The sequence below is a fragment of the Microcebus murinus genome, chromosome 3, assembly GCF_040939455.1.
Source record: "Microcebus murinus isolate Inina chromosome 3, M.murinus_Inina_mat1.0, whole genome shotgun sequence".
Classification (NCBI taxonomy): Eukaryota; Metazoa; Chordata; class Mammalia; order Primates; family Cheirogaleidae; genus Microcebus; species Microcebus murinus.
In genome coordinates this window covers 45,591,514-45,613,015 of record NC_134106.1, presented here as the reverse complement: position 1 = coordinate 45,613,015, position 21,502 = coordinate 45,591,514, and the positions used below count along the sequence as shown (strand labels likewise).

Below are 21,502 nucleotides of genomic sequence, written 5' to 3'. Positions count from 1 at the left end.
TAAAAAATGATTGTCTTTTTATTTTATGAAAGCTTTCTCTTTTTTATCTTGAACCGAGTGTTTAAAAATTCACTTTTTTTTTTTTTTTTTTTTTTTGAGACAGAGTCTCACTTTGTTGTCCAGGCTAGAGTGAGTGCCGTGGCGTCAGCCTAGCTCACAGCAACCTCAAACTCCTGGGCTTGAGTGATCCTTCTGCCTCAGCCTCCCGAGTAGCTGGGACTACAGGCATGTGCCACTATGCCCGGCTAATTTTTTATATATATATATCAGTTGGCCAATTAATTTCTTTCTGTTTATAGTAGAGACGGGGTCTCGCTCTTGCTCAGGCTGGTTTTGAACTCCTGACCTTGAGCAATCCGCCCGCCTCGGCCTCCCAAGAGCTAGGATTACAGGCGTGAGCCACAGCGCCCGGCCAAAAATTCACTTTTTAAATCACTCTAATATTTCATTTTTATTTGGAGGTGGTGTGTATGAGCTCTTTAATCCATAAGGAATAAGAATTAGAGTAAAGCTGGACAGTTGTTTCTTCCCTTAACTTCCCCTAACCTGCCATTTTAAATGTAGGGAATACTCCATTTGCAAGATCATAAACTAGGAACTTCTAGACAATTGAGAGTAAGAATCATAATCTTTATTTCTAGATATGCTGAGGCTATTCCACTTCTTGATAGCACGGTTTTTTGTAGGTTTGTTCACTCTTCTATTAGTATTTATCATATTAGAAATTAAAGCTAAGAATTTTTAAAATATTAATTCAGTTGAAAAATACTCAACCCATTCCATGTTAATATAAAAATGAAGGCCAGGCATGGTAGCCCACGCCTTTTATCCTAGCACTATGAGAGGCCGAGTCTGGAGGATCGCCTGAGGTCAGGGGTTCGAGACCAGCCTGAGCAAGAGTGAGACCCTGTCTCTACTAAAAATAGGGCAGCTAAAAATAGAAAAAAATAAATCACACTTTGAGAACTGCTTTTATAAGGTTGGATTTTAATATTTGTCTCATGGCATTAAGATATGCATTAATCATTTTACTTGGAAGGATTTTTTAAAATGTCAGCAAGATTTTGGTATGTTATACCATATCTAGTTAGGAATCTCATTTCTCTTAAGTAACTAACAATTAATTTTTAGTAATATAGCTTGCCTTTTGGTATTTTTACTATCCTGTATTTTAAAGTTAACTCTTTCACCTTAATTTCATTGCAAATGATTGTAAGTAGAGGTTACCTTATTTGAAAATATCCTGAATAGTTTTTATATTCCTAATAGAGAACTTTATATAAGTTGTGTATAAACCTAAATATATATATGTTTAAAATACTTGTTCTTGGTTTTTAAAAAAAGACCTTGTATCCTCTCATTTTAAAGAACAAATTAATTAGGCCGGGCGCGGTGGCTCAAGCCTGTAATCCTAGCACTCTGGGAGGCCGAGGCGGGCGGATTGCTCGAGGTCAGGAGTTCGAAACCAGCCTGAGCAAGAGCAAGACCCCGTCTCTACTATAAATAGAAAGAAATTAATTGGCCAACTAATATATATATATAAAAAAATTAACCGGGCGTGGTGGCGCATGCCTGTAGTCCCAGCTACTCGGGAGGCTGAGGCAGAAGGATTGCTTGAGCCCAGGAGTTTGAGGTTGCTGTGAGCTAGGCTGATGCCACAGCACTCACTCTAGCCTGTGCAACAAAGCGAGACTCTGTCTCAAAAAAAAAAAAAAAAAAAAGAACAAATTAATTGAGGTATAATTTACATACTTTATAAAATTCACCCTTTTAAAATATATAATTTATTGATTTTTTAAAGTAAATTTATCAAGTTGTACAGCTAAAGAATAACAGGTTGAAACCGAAAATAATATTTAAAATGGTATTATTTGTTCATATTTATTTTTTAATTTTTAAAATATATTTTATATTATTTTGTTAATTTTTCTATTTCTCAGTTTGTTTTTTCATTAACCTTAGTGATATTTGTTCATATTTAGAACATGAATTTGCTTTCGGATGCTCGTTCTGCCAGAATGTACCGAGATGAATTAGATGCACTTCGAGAGAAGGCAGTCAGAGTTGATAAGCTTGAAAGTGAAGTCAGCAGATATAAAGAGAGACTACATGATATTGAATTTTATAAGGCAAGAGTTGAGGTATGTTGCATAATTAACCATTCATGATATTTTTTAAATGTGTTATGATTTTTAAAATGCATTTAAAATGCACTTAATAAACATGAGAAGCTCTTGAAATGTTGAAGAAACAATAAATACCCCTGAGTGTTTATTTTATGATAGACCAGCATATTAGACTTTTACCAAGGAATCCTTAATTTTATTGAATTTATCTGGATGCTTCTTTCATTCCTTTACTTAGCATCATAGGTAGATCAGACTTTTGCAATTCTTCCCTCATTGTCAAAGTATTTCTCTCTGCTAATCTCAAACTTGTGAAAGTATAACATATTTCTGATTGCTCCTTAACCAAGACTACTAAATTAAGATTAATGAAGGCTACTATATACATACAAACAAATTAGGAAAACCAACTTTTCTTGTTTGAGTTTGATAGCAAGAATTTGACACTTCTTGTATCCTTTTTTCCTTTCTCAGTTAATTTCCTCATTGTCTGTAAACAGCAGATTTTGGTTAGTTTCAATATGAGTTTACTAAGAACAAGGGAGTACACAAAATCAAGAAATGAAGACATGAGAGAAAGTAGTTAGAACATTTTAGTGTGTAGGTTACCAATAAATAGACCCAACAGGACTGCAAAGATAAAGTACATATTAATTCTTTACTAGTTATTTAGCCATGCATATGCATGGCACTATTAAGAGAGTTTCAGGAATGCCACTGTCTTAATATACTTTCTTTAGACTTTATAAACCATATTCATATAACTTAGCAAGATAGAATTGTGAACACTTAGCTTTGTGCAGTGGCAGTATTGTAGCCAATGAGGTTTATCTGAGGTGCAATTATTACAATTGAAAACTTTTCCCAATACCCCGCCATGATGACTTGCAATATAGTCGGCATTGGCAATTTTGATGGTCCCTACAGGGACTGAATTAAAAAAGAAAAAAGAATTGTGAACAAATATCTTTAAAACTTATGTAGGGATTTTCAAGAATTTCCTTAAGGTGTTTATGTAAAGTATGTATTAATAGAGCCTTGGTTTTTGATTTATGTGAGTCTTAGTTCAAGTCTTAAAAGCCTCAAACCTTTCACTTTCAAGTTATAGCTCTAAGTACAGAAAAATCTTTAATGCATTTCAGTCAATAAATTAAGCCCTGATTCTATGGAGATTTGTGTCTTAAATATCTGGAAGACTACTTGTACTAGTTCCTTATCCTTGTTACTAAGAAATTTAAATTACCCTGACAATTTCATGTGAAATTACAGTAGTATTTCTCATCCTGATATAAGTATTGAGTATTTTGTTTGCATAATAGCTTAAATTCTGGGGGAAACAAGAAAATTTCAGCTATATTTTTATTACTCAGTAACTTTACTCTTGTATAGAACTGTTGATAAATATTTGTTAATGTTCTTTTTTTACAATAACTTTTATGTTCCAGAGCTTTAAAAAAATTGAAAGATATTAATACATTTGTGATAAATAAAGCCTGTTTTAAATGTTTATAGGAATTAAAAGAAGACAATCAAGTTTTATTAGAGACAAAAACTATGTTGGAAGACCAACTAGAAGGAACTCGAGCTCGTTCTGATAAATTACATGAATTAGAAAAAGAGAACTTACAACTGAAGGCTAAACTTCATGATATGGAAATGGTAAGCTTTAAGGGATAGATCAGTTACCTGGGCTCTAAAGAAAAATTATAAGATTCTGCTTATTTCCCTATAATGTCAGGATGGCTAGTGTCCTTGAGGTTTTAACAGAGAAGAGCTAATTATATAAATTAGATGCTTCCAACTTAATATAAATACAGAAGTAGTAGAAATTCTGCTTTTGTTACAGAGGGCAGTACTTATTAATTTTGTCTTCTACTTTTCAAGACCACAATAAATAAGCTATTGTTTAAAAATGTCTTTAAAAATACAGAACTAAAGCTATTGCTAAAATTTAGCATAATTCTTCATAATTATTTTGTTAAATCACTAAAACACAAAATATTGACTATGAAGAAGAGTTTTCATTGTCTCTCCAAAGATCACTTTAAAAGGATGTCAGACACCTACTCAGTATAGTGACCAGTAATAATTATATTTGCCTTTAAAGTGTGAAAATTTTAAAGAACTCAAAGTTTTTATAGTATTTTCTAATAAATGAAAGTTATGAGTAATAAAACATTAGCTAGAAATGGTATTTCTTAGCTTTCTTTTCTCTCCCTGCTCCTTGCCAATAAAAAAGGAACGAGATATGGATAGAAAAAAGATTGAAGAATTAATGGAAGAAAATATGACTTTGGAAATGGCACAGAAACAAAGTATGGATGAGTCATTACATCTTGGCTGGGAGCTGGAACAGATATCTAAAACTAGTGAACTTTCTGAAGGTATTCCCAATTTTATTTTATTTAAATTAAGATAAAGGAATAAAGTTGTATTTATGTTTAAATTTCTGGTTATTTTATTATAGTTCTTTATATTCCCTAATAGGAGATATCTCAGAAGGCCAGCTGTATCCCTAGATATGATTTCACACGGTAATCATAAAGTGGCAAGAAAGTTGCCACTTTCTTGGGTCTGGTAATTAGCTTTGCATGTCTTACAACTCAGTTTTAAGAGTGCAGTAACAAATTTCATTGGTTGTTTAGGCACTATTTCATGTTAATATCAGAAGAGGCTGGAATTACTAATTTATTTGGAGAACTATAACCATGTAGTAAATAAAACATAAAAAGTCATATTAGCTGGTTAGTATGTTCTTTGGCTATAGGCAAACCCAAATAGGAGGTCAAAACATAATGGGAAGATTCTTAGATGAATTATAGTCAGAATAAATTAAGTTAGGGATCTTCATGGCTACTTTCATAATATATGTAATAATATCTAGGTTAAAAGATTATACCTGCCAACTAGTCCAATCCAGTTATACCCTGGGGAGATAAGGAAACGACCCTGGCGTAAATTTTAACTTTTGGCTCTTTTTTCCTAGGCTCCACATTGACTTGTCCTCTTAATTAAAGCTGGGCATAATTACATACAATACAGTTGTTTCAGTTATAGCTTCCAATATGCTAATACGGATATCCTTTCTTAAAGTTATAGTTGGATCACATTTCTTTAAATTAGATAGTTACATAATTCCTCAGTTGCCTAGTGTTAGATTATCTACACGCATTTTTTCCCAAAATATTTTTTAAGCACCTACCATGTGGAATATACTATCTCAGCCCCTAAGAATACAGTAGTGTGGTAGATATAAGCTCTGAGAAAGTTTATAATCTGATGCTTATAGAGTAATCACTTGTACAGATAACTCATCCTAGTCATTACTTATTAGGTTTTTTCTATTTTACATTTGAGAATCTAATTTCAAATTCTAGGGCCCCAAATACTGACTACATAATAAGTGAGGATATTCAGTCAGTGAATTTGCTGAAATGTGTTACTTAAAATATTTTTTGGAACTTTTTAAAATCATATTCCTTGTGAATTGAATTACAAAGAAAGCAATTCAGATTTAAATGTTTTCTACTACTAAAGTAATTAAAATTACACTGTTATTTAAGAGTTTCCTTACCTTATTAAATAGCGACAAAATAGTACCTTTTAGGGTTGTTGTGAGGATTACATTTGTTGATACTTGTGAAGCCTTTGGAACAATGCCTACTAAATAAGCATTCAAGTGTTTATTATTATTATCATTATATCATGGTTGTTTCATAATTGATCTTAGCTGGGGTCGTAGAACTAAATATTCATTTTAATGTGTTGTAGTTTTCAATTTTTTTTAAGTTTACAAGAGTGGGGAGGGATAGAAAAAAATAAAGTTTACAAGAGATTTTCTTTCTAGAAAATGCACAAAACGTGGAAAAATACAAAGGAAGAAATAAAAGTCACAAATAATTTCTTAAATCACTTTTCCATTTCAGAAAATCTGCTTCAGAACTTTTCTACACATTCATATGTGTTTTAAACATCACCAGGTCAATCTGTGTGTATAAGTCAGATTTCTTTTTTCACCTAAGATTATAACATGCACTCTCCCATGTTACTAAGAATGTATTGTAAGCATCCTTTTTAATACTTCATAATTTGACCTGAAGTTTCATGGAAGTATTATTAGTATATATCATGTTGCAACATAGTCTTATTTATTTGAAATGCATGAGTACAAACCATGAATGTGACTTGGATAGATAGAATCATGAAGAAATAGAAAATCTGAACAGAACAATAATGAGTAAGGAGATTGAATCCATAATAAAAAGTGCCCAGAACCTGATGGTTTCACTGCTGAATAAAACTTTTTTTTTTTTTTAAGAGACAGTGTCTCTCTTTGTCACCCAGGCTTAAGTACAGTGGTATAATCATAGCTCACTTTAGCCTTGGACTCGTAGGCTCAAGGAATCCTCCCGTCTCAGCCTCCTGAGTAGCTAGGAATATAGGCAAATGTCATTATGCCTGACAAATTTTTTTCATTTTTTGTAGAGACTGGGTCTTGCTCTGTTGCTCAGGCTGATCTTGAACTCCCGGCCTCAAGTGATCCTCCCACCTTAGCCTCCCAAAGCACTGGGATTATAGGCATGAGCCACTGTACCCAGCCTGAATTAAACATTTAAAGAAGAACTAACACCAATCCTCAAACTCTTTTAAAAATTTGAAGAGGAAGGAATGCTTCCAAACTCATTTTACATGGCCAGCATTACCCTGATAATTTAAATCTAGACAAGGACACTGCAAGAAAACAGGCTGGGCGCGGTGGCTCACACCTGTAATCCTAGCACTCTGGGAGGCCGAGGCGGGTGGATTGCTCGAGGTCAGGAGTTCGAAACCAGCCTGAGCAAGAGGGAGACCCCGTCTCTACTATATAGAAATAAATTAATTGACCAACTAATATATATAGAAAAAATTAGTCGGGCATGGTGGTGCATGCCTGTAGTCCCAGCTACTCGGGAGGCTTAGGCAGAAGGATCGCTTGAACCCAGGAGTTTGAGGTTGCTGTGAGCTAGGCTGATGCTACGGCACTCACTCTAGCCTGGGCAACAAACCGAGACTCTGTCTAAAGAAAAAGAAAAGAAAAGAAAGTTACAGGCCAATATACCTGATGAACATAGTTGCAAAAATCCTCAACAAAATACTAGCAAACTGTATTTAATAGCACATTAAAAGGTTTCACCATGTATAAGTGGGATGTATCCCTGGGGTACAAGGATGGTTAAACATATGCTAATCAATAAATGTGATACACCATTTAACAGAATAAAGAAGGAAAACCATATGATCATTTCATTAGATGCAGAAAAAGCATTTAACAAAATCCAACATCTTTTGTGATAAAAACTCTCAAAAAATTAGATACAGAAGGAATGTACCTCAAAACAATAAAGGCCATAAATGACAAGTCCATGGCTAACGTCATGCTCAGCAGAGAAAAGTTGAGAGTTTTTCTCTAAGATTGGAATTAAGACAAGGATGCCCACTCTTGTCACTTCTCTTCAGCATAGTGCTGGAAGCTCTAGTCAGAGTGGTAGGTGAGAGAAGGAAATAAAAAAAAAAAACAAAATTAGAAGGGAACAAGTTTCATTGTATGTGTTTACAGACAACTTGATCTTTTTTCTAGAAAACCCTAAAGATTCCACCAAAAAAATGTTTAAACTAATAAACAAATTCAGTAAAGTTGCAGGATATAAAATCAACATTAAAAACGCTAGTAGCATTTCTATATACTAACAACAAACTATCCAAAAAAAAGAAAACATTCCTGTTTACAATAGGTACAAACAAATTTAAAATACTTAAGAATAAATTTAACCAACGAGGTTAAAGATAGTTTAACTGAAAGATAGCTCCTTAAAGATAGCTACACTGAAAACTATAGAACGTTGATGAATGAAATCAAAGAAGACACAAACAGATATCCCATGTTCATGGATTGAAAGAATTAATATCATTAAAATGTCCGTATTACCCAAAGTGATTTACAGATTCGATATAATTCCTATCAAAATCTCAATAACATTTTTCACAGAAACAGGAAAAAACAGTCCTAAAATGCATATGGAACCACAAAAAACCCTGAATAGCCAAAACAATCTTGAGCAAAAAGTACATAGCTGGAGGTACCACATTTCTTGATTTCAAAATCTACAACAAAGCTATAATAACTAAAATAGCATGATACTGGCATAATAGACACATAGACCAGTGGAACAGAATAGAAAGCCCAGAAATAAATGCATACATTTATGGTCAATTGATTTTTTTTTTTTTTTTGAGACAGAATCTCACTTTGTTACCCAGGCTAGAGTGCCGTGGTGTAAGCCTAGCTCACAGCAACCTCAAACTCCTGGGCTCAAGCAATCCTACTGCCTCAGCCTCCCGAGTAGCTGGGACTATAGGCATGCGCCACCATGCCTGGCTAATTTTTCATATATATATTTTTTTAGTTGTCCAGCTAATTTCTTTCTATTTTTTTTAGTAGAGACGGGGTCTCGCTCTTGCTTAGGCTGGTCTGGAACTCCTGAACTCAAACGATCCTCTCACCTTGGCCTCCCAGAGTGCAAAAATTACAGGCGTGAGCCCCCACCACATCCGGCCAAGTTGTTAATTTCTCACAGAAATAGAACTGGAACTCTAGTGTCTTAAGTCTGAATTTAGTGCTTTTTTTCCAATAGAAAGCTATGGATGCATTAAAAGTTAAAAGATTTACCTATTTTTTTATTGTGTATGTCTTATATAACTTTATTGATTTTTTTTAAAATAAAGTTAAGCACTATGTGACCTACTACGTTTGCACTCAATGTTTTAAATAGTAACAAATAAACATAGTTTTACCAGTGGTGTATTTTTTAATATTATAGCACCACAGAAATCCTTGGGCCATGAGGTGAATGAGTTGACATCAAGTAGATTATTAAAGTTGGAAATGGAAAACCAGAGTTTGACAAAAACTGTAGAAGAGCTTCGGAGTACTATGGATTCTGTAGAAGGCAATACTTCCAAAATCCTGAAAATTGAAAAAGAAAATCAAAGACTAAGTAAAAAGGTAAATAAAAATGTAATGTTTATTGTCATATTTAAAAATATATGTAAATAGATATATAGCACATTTGTTTTCTATTTTTTAAATGTACCTTCAATATTATTTTAACCTGTTATGTAAAATTTCAAAGATACATAAATGTGGTGTGAATGAACCTTATACTCATTATTCAGCTTCAGTAATTAACTTAGAGCTGATCTTATTTCATTTCTATCCCTGCCTAATCTCCCACTGCCTCTAAATCTGCGGCCCCCAACCCCTGGGCTGCTGCCCAGTACTGGTCCATGACCTTTTAGGAAACAGGCCACACCATGGTGAGCTCTCCACACCATCTTCCCTACCCATTAACCCCACCCCACCCTCAGTCTGTGGGAAAATCTTCCAGGAAACCAGTTGGGGACCACTGCTAGATGATTATGAAGCAAATCCTAGACATTGTATCATTTTACCAATAAATATTTGAATATATGTATCAAAAAAGTAAGGAATTTTTAAAAACAAACTTTATCACCTAAAAAGTTAATTTTTAATAACATAAAATTCTTAGTCATTGTTCCAGTTTCTCCATTCTCTTACAATATTTACTTTTTACATTTTGTTTCAATCTGAATTCTAATAAGAGCAATACATTCAATTGATTGCCGTGTCCCTTAGGTCTTTTATATTTTAGTCTGTGAGTTTCCTCTTTTTTCCTAGCAACTTTTCTATTGAAGAAACCAGGTTGTTTGTCTAACAGAGTTTGCCCACAATCTAGATTTTGCTGATTGCATATTTTTTGTGTCACTTAACAAGTGACACAATATAGGGAACAAGCTTTTGTTCCCTATATTTCCTGTTTTTTGTAAGAATATTCATAATAGGTATATATATTTCAGTCAGGAGACCCATGTCTGCTTGCCTTTTTTGTGTGTGTGATGTTAGTTGTCTTGTTCATTGATTAAGTACAGGTTAAAAATCGAAATACTCTAATTATATCATCCCTTCATAATTTGGTAGCTGGATTAATTTTTATAAGGAAAAACTTGAAAAACCAAAACTACTGGTTTAAAAAAAACTGTTACTCACAAAAACAGCTCTTATGGGAAAAGCAAGATGAATATTTCTTTCCCTTTATTTACTAGTTTCCAAATAATGAATTGGTTCTCTCATATCCTCCTGAGATAACTAGTGAATAAGTTTGTTGTTTTAGTGTCATTATGAACTCATGAATTTAAAAATATTTGAAGCATTTCTCAACCCATTGCATTTATTTTTCTTACTGCCCCAACTTGGGCTAGTGGGAGCTCCTTTAAAAGCTGCTTCCTAAATCCTTATGGCATGACCTTAGCACTCCTTGAGAGCTTCCTTGCTTTCTGGCATGACAAAATATTCTAGGCTCATCTTGAACATTTACTATCCCAGATCTGGAAACAGCCATTTCTTCAAAAAGCCCTTGTTCCTTTGGGTAGGAAGTGGTATTTAAAAGCCATACGTTAGCATTATAAAACTTGAATTTTAATTAGGCTTTGGTGTAACAGAAATATTCCAACTGTGGAATAGTTCGAACAAGTAATATATTTTTGCATATCTTTCTGCACACACACAGGTGCACACACAGGTAATTTTATATAAACAGAGTCCTACCATAAAAACATACATGACTAAGAATGCTTGCTTCTAAGAAGTTCCTAAGTGATGCTTATCCTGCTGTCCTGGAGGCATGCTTTGGGAACCGCTGCCTTAGATTATTCAAATAGAATTCTTGATTTTCTTGCAAAATTTTTAATGTTTTAAAACATCTTTGCATTGTCTTTAATCCATTAACCAAATAATCTTAATAAGCATTTGATGATCAACATAGTGTTAAAGTAGGAGTGGCCCTTTAGAATTTATAAACAAGTCTGTAGGGCAGCAGACTCCAACCTTTTTGGCACCAGGAACCAGTTTCATGGAAGACAGTTTTTCCATAGACTGAGGGAGTGAGGATGGGGAATGGTTTTGAGATGACTGAAGCACATTACATTTATTGTGCAGTCAAACCTCTCTGCTAATGATAATCTGCATTTGCAGTGGCTCCCCAGTGCTAGTATCACTGCCTCAGCTCCACCTTGGATCGTCAGGCATTTAGAGTTTCAGCAGGACGGTGCAACCTAGATCCCTCGAATGTGCAGTTTACAGTAGAGTTCCAACTGCTCTGAGAATCATAAGTGCCACTGATCTGACAGGAGGTGACTTTTATGCAGTGGTGCAAGCGATGGGGAGTGACTGTAAATACAGATGAAGCTTCACTCACCTCCTGCTGTGTGGCCCGGTTCCTAACAGGCCACAGAGTGGTATGTGTCTGTGGCCTGGGGGTTGGAGGATGCAGCTGTAGGGTAGGGAACCATTTCATTTTCAAATTAGCTTTGAAGTTTAATTTGTAAATTCTTAGTGATGCAAACAATTTTTGATCAATTCATTGTATGGAAAATATTTTTTGTAAACTGAATATCTCAGTTGAATCCCATTGATGTAAAACAACAAATGAATTTAATTCCACAACTTATTCCTGTATTTCCATCCGTAATGAAAGAACCATATTAATTAGTTACTAATAGCTAAAAGCTTCTTGAACATGTACATTAATGTTGAATTGAGTTATTGGATAAGATTTTGACTCAATGCTTTTGAGATGATGTTAGAAGATTATTTTCTATATATAATTGTTCTTCCTTGATGTTAAAATAGAAAAATTAAACTTGCATTGGAGTTCTTCACTATTGACATATTAAGTAATGTAATTTAAGAAACATTTAAACTTGAAGTAGAATATTTTATAAAGTCCTCCTTTCTTGTTTTTTATTACTTAGTTTGAATATGTGACATAATAATGGGAAAATCAATAGTTTGGCATACATTTGAATTTGCTATTTCATACTTCTTAAGCACCAATATTATTATATCTCTAAAATGGATAATTTAAAATAGATTTAAACCTAAATATGAATATCTGTTGCATTTTTTTAGCCCTTTTTAATCTAGTAGTATTCTCCTTTTTCTCCCTCTTTTTATTTTAAACCAAGTCCCTTCTTGCTTCCTCATTAAACTTATACTACACCACCATTTCTCATCTTTTCCTTCAGGTTTTTTATGTTTGCCTCCTCCTTCTTGCCCATTGACATTCCTTGATTGTAATTAAAATTGAGTGAACTTTACAAATTCACTCAAATTCATTCAAGAGAATCTTTTAATAAGATTTGTGCAGTTCTTACATAGCCCATCATTACCATTTATTCAACTAGATTTCTTTGTGTTTAGAAATCAAAATTTGCCCTAAAAGATGCAGAGGATAAGAAAGATAGTCATATCTGCATATTTTGTACAGCTACTAAAATTAGAATGGAATGCTACTTGAATTTCTATACTAAATTCTTAAATTTTACCATTTGGGCATTAAAACTATATTTTATCCTTTATTCAACGATTATCTTTTGTTTTGACATGTTTCCATTGTTGTAAAATATTTAATACATTGTTTTTGTTATTTAATTTTCTCTAGGTTGAAATTCTTGAAAATGAGATTGTTCAAGAAAAGCAAAGTCTTCAGAATTGTCAGAATTTAAGCAAAGATTTAATGAAGGAGAAAGCTCAGCTTGAAAAAACAATTGAAACACTTAGAGAAAATTCAGAGAGACAGGTTCATAAATTTCTTACTAAGCAAACAATGTATTTTAAAATTTATTAACAAAAGTTATTTTAAAGTATATGTTTATGAGGTATTCATATAACATTAAAGAGAAATGTTTTAGAATCTTTTAGATCTTAAAGTAACAATAATTTTACCTTATTTTCTATCTTTGGAAAATAAACGAGAAAGCTTAGAATTTTTTAAATTGTAGTGTGCTTAATATAATCATCTAGTATAAAATTCTGCAATACTTGTGCTTTCAGGTACTTTCAAGCGTCTAGAATAGGGCTGTAGATTCTAAAGTCCCTGAGTGGAGTTGGAGAGAACCACAGCAATACTGTGACCTACTAAAGAGGGAGAAGTGTGGTGGCCCCAATCTTGGATATTATCAAATTTGCTTTCAAGTGTTTGTTTGTTCTTGTTTTATTAAAAGCATTTTTTTATTGTTGTGTTTTTGGAGCTAGGATCTTTTTTTTTTTTGAAGCAGAGTCTTGCTCTGTCCCCCTCGGTAGAGTGCAGTGGCATCAGTGGCATTGTAGCTCACTGCAACTCCAAACTGCTGGCTCAAATGAGCCTCCTGCCTCAGCCTCCCAGGTAGCTGGGACTACAGGCGTGTGCCATGACACCCAGCAAATTTTTCCATTTATAATAGAGATGGGCGTCTCACTCTTGCTGGGGCTGGTGTTGAACTCCTGAGCTCAAGCAATTTTCCTGCTTTGGCCTCCCAGAGTGCTGGGATTACAAGTGTAAACCTTGTTCTCATTTTATTAATATGTCTGAGAAAACTGAGAACTGGATAGATTAAGCAACATGCCATTTTGAAATTTTTATTTAAATGCAAGGGGAGGAGGGTGTCTATGGAAAGAAAAATAATTTATTTAGAAGTAAAATTATTTGTTTTATATAGCCCATATAATAGTCCTCAGACCATCTATAGAAATGCAGATTTCTCTAGAGCTACAGAACAAAAACTGTAGAGCTAAGCCTTAATCTACACTTCTTTTTTAAGAACTGTTACATTAGGCCATGCTATAAATTGGATGAGTTAGTTATCAAATGTACCAAGTGATTTTGTTATTTTTATATTTCCTAATTAGAAAACTTTTGGGGGAATGAATACACACATATCGTACACAACATATTTACTGAGGACCCACTGTGTATAGGCATTGTAAAAATTATTTAATGGAAGTAAAACCTTCCACATACAAGGAGGTATGTGCTGGTGTTTCGTCTATATTAGTATTTTAATTAGAAGCATGTAATTATAAATCTGAAGACCATTTTGATTAATAGAAAATACATCTCTCTTAGTAATTCCTGTAGAATCTGAATTCTTTAAAGACATGAACTTTAAAGACCTGGCAGTACATGTACACAGTGGTCTTCAATAAATATTTGTCAGAATTAAAAGTAAAACAGATATTCTAGCACCTTTTTATGTTCTCTTGTCCCTGTATTTGGAAGAGAAAAACTATGTAATTCAGAATCTTAGCTTTTGCTCAATTATAGTTTTTAATTTCCTTCTTTCTTTTTTTGAATTAGATTAAAATATTAGAACAGGAAAATGAACATCTGAATCAAACAGTATCTTCATTAAGGCAGCGTTCTCAGATAAGTGCTGAAGCAAGAGTGAAAGACATTGAAAAAGAAAATAAAATTCTCCATGAGTCTATTAAAGAAACAAGTAGCAAACTAAGCAAGATTGAATTTGAAAAAAGACAAATTAGAAAAGAATTGGAACATTATAAAGAAAAAGGAGAACGAGCAGAAGAACTTGAAAATGAGTTGCATCATCTTGAAAAAGAAAATGAATTGTTACAGAAAAAGATAACTAATTTAAAAATTACTTGTGAAAAAATTGAAGCCTTAGAACAAGAAAATTCAGAATTAGAAAGAGAAAATAGAAAATTAAAAAAAACATTGGATAGCTTTAAAAACCTTACTTTTCAGCTAGAATCCCTAGAGAAAGAGAATTCCCAACTTGATGAGGAAAATTTAGAACTGCGAAGGAATGTGGAATCTTTGAAGTGTGCAAGCATGAAAATGGCTCAGCTACAACTAGAAAACAAAGAACTGGAAAGTGAAAAAGAGCAACTTAAGAAAGGTTTAGAGCTTATGAAAGCATCTTGCAAGAAAACAGAACGCTTAGAAGTTAGCTACCAGGGTTTAGATACAGAAAATCAAAGGCTACAGAAAGCTCTAGAGAACAGCAATAAAAAAATCCAGCAATTAGAATGTGAACTGCAAGACTTAGAAATGGAAAATCAAACATTGCAGAAAAACCTAGAAGAATTAAAAATATCTAGCAAAAGACTAGAACAGCTGGAAAAAGAAAATAAATCATTAGAACAAGAGACTTCCCAACTGGAAAAGGATAAGAAACAATTGGAGAAGGAAAATAAAAGACTCCGACAACAAGCAGAAATTAAAGATACCACATTAGAAGAAAACAATGTGAAGATTGGAAATTTGGAAAAAGAAAACAAAACCCTATTCAAAGAAATTGGTATATATAAAGAATCTTGTATTCGTCTGAAAGAATTAGAGAAAGAAAATAAAGAGCTCGTGAAAAGAGCAACTATTGATATAAAAACTTTGGTTACATTGCGTGAGGTAATATATTTCCTAAACTTAAGCAAGTATTTTTTATATTTTTAACTCAAAGTTTCTTTAAGTTTTATTGGAACCCACCAGTAATTTGTATTGTCTTTTTTATGGTTTAGTAGAATTTTGGAATTAGAACTAGAAACAGCTTCCCGGTTTCCTACTTTTGTTAAACTAAGAAGTACATATAAATTGTATTTTTCAAGAATTTATGGTAATAAAATTTCCATGTGGTTTCTCACTTATGACATTGTAATTTTAAACTATTATGTCAAAATAATATTAAAATATTTGATCAGGACTCTTAATGTTAAGTGTAATAAAGAAACATGATTGCTACTATTTATTGTTCTGTACCAAGTACTGGGCTAAAGACTTCATATAAGTTGTCTTTATATATATTTATAGAATTTTTACTAGCAATTCTTTGTAGATATTATATCCATTTTTTCAGATTAGAAACATGAGGTTCAGAAACACTACATAATTTACTCAGAATCACAGCTAATAAAGGGATTACTAGATTCAAACCCAGACTCCATGAATTTTGACCTCTAAATCAGAGAATACAAATCAGGTTAAACTTAAAGGTCAACACTGAACAACTAGTAGTTGCTTGGATCTGTGTTGGGAAGAATTCTGAAATTTACAAGAGTAGATTGGCAGTATGTCCTGTGAAACATAGTTAGTGCAGATCAGAAGATAAGGCTCTTTTTTGCCATCCCTGTGCAGTATGATATGTGATAATCCTTTTCATGTTCAATTAAAAAGTGTCTTAGCATTCTGGCAGAAAGTCACATTGAGGAGTCTGCATTTTTGCAAAAGAGGCATTGAGAGAGGGACCTTTTTATTGTTTTCTTCTGTTCTACAGTCTTACAGACATGAACAACAGGCTCATTGTGCCTGAACATCTAAGAACGTCCCCTAATTCAGACCAATACCTTAGGTCTCTTTCACAGGGAGCAGGGGGCCTTGTGGTAGGAGAGGAGTGTTGTATCCAATATATATTTATAGGAAGAAATACACACTGAAGTTCTAGCTCATTATTAAAAAGTAAATGGATATATGTTTTTTCCTTTACAGTTTTCAAACTTAAGGTGTGTACGTACAAGTAAAGAGTTTCCTTTTTCTTTTTAACAGAGTTAAAAAACAGTATTAGCAAAAGGAAAGAAGGAAAAAAATTGTTTCAATTAGGTTATAACTTTGTTTAACCTACTGTTCAATGATGAAGGAAAGGTTCAGTGACAATATTTCTGTCTTTCTTGCTTCAAATTAAATGTATTCCTAGATGATGCTAATTAGAATCTTAGCTGATTTTATTAGATGTTTATGCTCTTGGCACTTACATGGATTGTGCATTCCTCTTATAATAAGGATTTGGTGAGTGAAAAATTGAAGACTCAACAGATGAACAATGATCTCGAAAAATTAACTCATGAGCTTGAGAAGATAGGGTTAAATAAAGAGCGACTATTACATGATGAGCAGAGTACTGATGACAGGTGAGTATTAAGTCTATTTGGCAAATAGTTTGTTATATTTTTTCCTCAAACATTAATTATTTCCTGTACTAGCTGCAGAAAACAGTTATGTATTTTATCCTATTTCTGGTTCCTTTCTTCCCTTAGAGAAAGTCGTGTAAGAAAAAAAAGTATCAAAGGCAATCTAATATTAATACAAGAAAACAGAAAGCTAAAATGTTATTATATAAATACAATTACAAAACAGTAAAACAGGATGCCACACAGGTAGCAGAAGATCGGAGACTATAATTGCCTCTGAAAGCAGAATAAGACATGAACAACAAACAAACTTATCCCTCATCAAATACACAGACAATTAAACAAGTTATTTTTTATTTGAATCATGTGTATAAATGTCACACTTGTTTCATTTCTTTATTTGCCAAAATACAGAATCAAAGAGAAATGAAGGGAAGGTATATGACAAAGGAAAATACTAAGAAATAATAAAGGTATAAAAATGTGGAAAACTGAGGCCTGACAAGCAGGATAAAAAATTAACTCATATACTCTTCTTTTTTTTTTTTTTTGAGACAGAGTCTCTCTCTGTTGCCCAGGCTAGAGTGCCATGGCATCAGCCTAGATCACAGCAACCTCAAACTCCTGGGGTCAAGCAATCCTTCTGCCTCAGCCTTCCGAGTAGCTGGGACTACAGGCATGCACCACCATGCCTGGCTAATTTTTTAATATATTTTTAGTTTTATATATTTTATATATATATATTTTTAGTAGAGACGGGGTCTCGCTCTTACTCAGGCTGGTTTTGAACTCCCAACCTTGAGCAATCCGCCTGCCTCGACCTCCCAGATGCTAGGATTACAGACGTGAGCCACTGTACTCGGCCTCTCATATACTCTTTAATCTTAAAAATGATCACTATAGGTTTAAAGAAAGTTTCTATTTTCTTTTTTTTTTTTTTTTGTGACAGAGTCTCACTCTGTTGCCTAGACTAGAGTGCCATGGCATCAGCCTAGCTCACAACAGCCTTAAACTCCTGGGCTCAAGTGATCCTTCTGCCTCAGCCTCCCGAGTAGCTGGGACAACAGGTGTGCGCTACCATACCTGACTAATTTTTTCTACATATATGTTTAGTTGGCCAATTAATTTCTTTCTATTTTTAGTAGAGAAGGGTTCTCGCTCTTGCTCAGGCTTGTCTGTAACTCCTAAGCTCAAATGATCCGCCCACCTTGGCCTCCCAGAGTGCTAGGATTACAGGAGTGAGCCACCGCACCAGGCCTGAAAATTTCTGTTTTCTTACGGTAATTATAGTTTGTCAAACAAAGTTAATCTGATTTTCAAGTCTTTGATTTAGCATCTAGTCAGCTGCATGGTTCCATCTAGATTAGAAGAGCAAGAATCCATCTCTACTAAAAATAGAAAGAAATTAATTGGCCAACTAAAAATATATATAGAAAAAATTAGCCGGGCATAGTGGCCTATGCCTGTAGTCCCAGCTACTCAGAAGGCTGAGATAGAAGGATGGCTTGAGCCCAGGAGTTTGAGGTTGCTGTGAGCTAGGCTGACGCCATGGCACTCTAGCCTGGGCAACACAGTGAGACTCTGTCTCAAAAAAACAAAAACGTTAGTTCTATAATAACGAGAAGTAATTTGAGGCATTTATTCTATCAATCAGTTCAATTCATTGTTGGATTACTTACACAGATATTTCATGAAGAAATATTTTTTGTTTGAATCGATAGTTAAGAACCAATTTATTTGACTGTCTTTTAATATAGATATTGAATATGCATTCCTTCTTTATTTAAATAGATTTATTATTTTCTGTGTGTAAAACACTGCACTGCATATCTTTGGCAAAAGAAAAAGAAGAGTAAACCATGTAGCTGCCCAAATTCACCTTTTTTTAAATTTATGAACCCAGTTTTAGGTGGGCCCTTTATATTGTTTGGCACCTCTTCCCAAACCTTAGTTCATACAGTTAGTTAATCTTAATTGAGCTCTTACCATCTGCTGATCAGCAAACATCAACGTGATAATACTTTAACTGAACTTTGAAGAATGATAGAGGTTTGCAAGGTGGAGACAGTGGGAAAGGGCATTCTATGCAGAGAAAGGCATTTGTATTAATATAAAAGCACAAAAGTATGTTGAGCAATTATTAGAGTGATATGAAGGATGGATTAGAAAAGGGGTGAATTTGGAGGCACAGAGACCAGTTAGGAAGCTCCTGTAATAGTCTAGGCAAGATGTAATGCATTCATTATTCCACATATATTTATTTATATAATGAAAGCATTAGACATGGAGATAAGGGTATATGTTGAACTAAAGCTTTTAGGAAATGGAATTGAGAGCAGTCGATAACTGTAACTGAATTTGTGAGAATCAGTAAAGAAGTGTCTTATGCCACTAAACCAGCTTCTTTGCCATTAAGATAGCCTTCATACAAATAAAATAGAAGCTCATAAACATAAATTCCTTTAATATTTATGCCCTCCATCTTGGAATTTATGTATATCGATCTCAGATGATTTCCTTAATCTCTTTATTAGTCTAACTTTTCCATCTTTCTAATTTATGTTATTTCCTCTGACCTCCTTTGAAGGTACAACTATTAAGATACTTTTTGTTGCCTTCAAGTAATATATAGTCTGGTTATAGAATTGAATGTATGGATAAATTAAAATGCAACAAAGTAAATGTATTGGTAGAATTGTACACAGATGTAATCATTCCTGTTTTTCTTTTTTAATAGCCTTTTTCCTCTGTCATCTCTTTAAATATAGTTGTTTGTGGGATTATGTTTTCAGGCCTCTTAATCCATTCATTCTGTATGTTGAACATTCCCATCCATCATCTCACCAGTGGTCCTCATTTTTCTTTGCTTACTGTACATCTCCATCAGGAAAGTCCAGAAGGAACTCAGATGTCCCACATTCAACATAACCAAAATCAGACTCAGTAAATGCTTTAAGAAAAAAAGGTTGTTGACTCGAGTCAATACTAAAATGAGTAAGAATTGTTCTCTGTATTCAGTGAACTTAAAATCTGATTGAGCAGAAAATATATACATATAAATTAATCATAATAAAAAGCAGAATGTGCTGAAATTTCTCATAGATACACTTCAGGTTTTTATTTGGTTTTGTCTTCAGGGTCCTCAGGTGTAAGAAATGGATCATAATTTTTGGTTTATGATGCACTCTCAGATTGTATTCATGCCCTGTCCTTTTTGTGAAAAAAAATTGACTTAATAATAATATAATTATTCATGTATCCACCTTTCAGAAAGATAATTAGAATATTGACAGTCACATCTATCTGCTCCTTACCACTCTGTGACCAGTATCCTATGTCATGAGTATATCATTACCTTTTTTTTTTTTTTTTTTTTTTTTTTTTTGAGACAGAGTCTCACTTTGTTGCCCAGGCTAGAGTGAGTGCCATGGCGTCAGCCTCGCTCACAGCAACCTCAAACTCCTGGGCTCAAGCAATCCTCCTGCCTCAGCCTCCCGAGTAGCTGGGACTACAGGCATGCGCCACCATGCCCGGCCAGTTTTTTGTATATATATTTTTAGTTGGTCAATTAATTTCTTTCTATTTTTGGTAGAGACGAGGTCTCGCTCAGGCTGGTTTCGAACTCCTGACCTTGAGCAATCCACCCGCCTCGGCCTCCCAAAGTGCTAGGATTACAGGCGTGAGCCACCGCGCCCGGCCTCATTACCTTTTTTACTCTAACTTCTCTATACCTTGAAGACAAAGTCTTCAATAAGTTTTAAGTCTTAACAGTTCATGGGTCTTTTTATAAGCTAATTGTATAATTAATATTGTAGGCAAGTGCTTGTTGATGTAATGAATCCATCCACCTCCAGTCTATATACATTCTATTATAATACTATAAGGAATATTTTGGGACTTCGATCTTCTAGATTCCATTTGAGAGCATTAATTGTTGCTTTTGTCAGTCTAGACTGTATGCTAGAGCTCTGTTCACTCAGTGATTTTATTGCTTTGTGACTAGGAATAGTTTTAAAGGAGGAATGGGGCAGTAGGAAGAGGGTAATTTAATTTACCTCTTTTTAAAAAAGACTTACGGCATCAATATTTGTGGTCATAAATTATCTTTTAAAATAATTTTCTGACCTCCAGCCAGTGATGAACTATATTCTTTTTGTACTCGGATAGTAGGTATAAACTTCTGGAATCAAAATTAGAATCTACTCTTAAGAAGTCCCTTGAAATAAAAGAAGAAAAAATTGCTGCTTTAGAGGCTCGATTAGAAGAATCCACAAATTATAACCAGCAATTACGCCAAGAACTTAAAACAGTAAGTGATTTTCTTGGAAAGAGTTTTAATCATCATTTATTTTATAAATATTTGGACAGAAAAATGTAAAAAAAAAAATTTAAAATTTTATCAATATTTAGCCTGTTTCTTCATTTTTCATAATTTTGAGATTATTCCTAAACAAACCTTTGTCATATGGATATGGTAAAATTTATTCAGTCCTATTTCATGTGTGTAATGTCCCTCATGCAGTTAGGGACATAGAATTGTAGGGGTGGGATAAGGAAGAGGCAGGCTTATTGTATTAGGAAA

General features: G+C 33.7%; 1 protein-coding gene and 1 non-coding gene across 19 annotated transcripts in view; both read left to right on the top strand.

Annotated features, from left to right (window-relative positions):
- Positions 1–21,502, top strand: part of CCDC88A (coiled-coil and HOOK domain protein 88A) — a 120,963-nt gene that overhangs the window by 56,620 nt on the left and 42,841 nt on the right. For 14 of the 18 annotated variants that reach the window (XM_076000786.1, XM_076000784.1, XM_076000781.1 and 11 more), the window contains 8 exons: positions 1,983–2,141; positions 3,639–3,785; positions 4,366–4,510; positions 8,984–9,168; positions 12,683–12,820; positions 14,357–15,427; positions 16,793–16,920; positions 21,088–21,229. In XM_076000786.1, coding sequence (XP_075856901.1) covers positions 1,983–2,141; positions 3,639–3,785; positions 4,366–4,510; positions 8,984–9,168; positions 12,683–12,820; positions 14,357–15,427; positions 16,793–16,920; positions 21,088–21,229 — 2,115 coding nt within the window. The remainder of the gene's footprint in view (positions 1–1,982; positions 2,142–3,638; positions 3,786–4,365; positions 4,511–8,983; positions 9,169–12,682; positions 12,821–14,356; positions 15,428–16,792; positions 16,921–21,087; positions 21,230–21,502) is intronic. The other 4 variants (XM_076000785.1, XM_076000782.1, XM_076000776.1 and 1 more) reach the window with 1 other exon arrangement.
- LOC142870243 (U4 spliceosomal RNA) lies at positions 2,918–3,056 on the top strand. Its single transcript, XR_012918680.1, has one exon. It is a non-coding gene; the product is annotated as a U4 spliceosomal RNA (small nuclear RNA).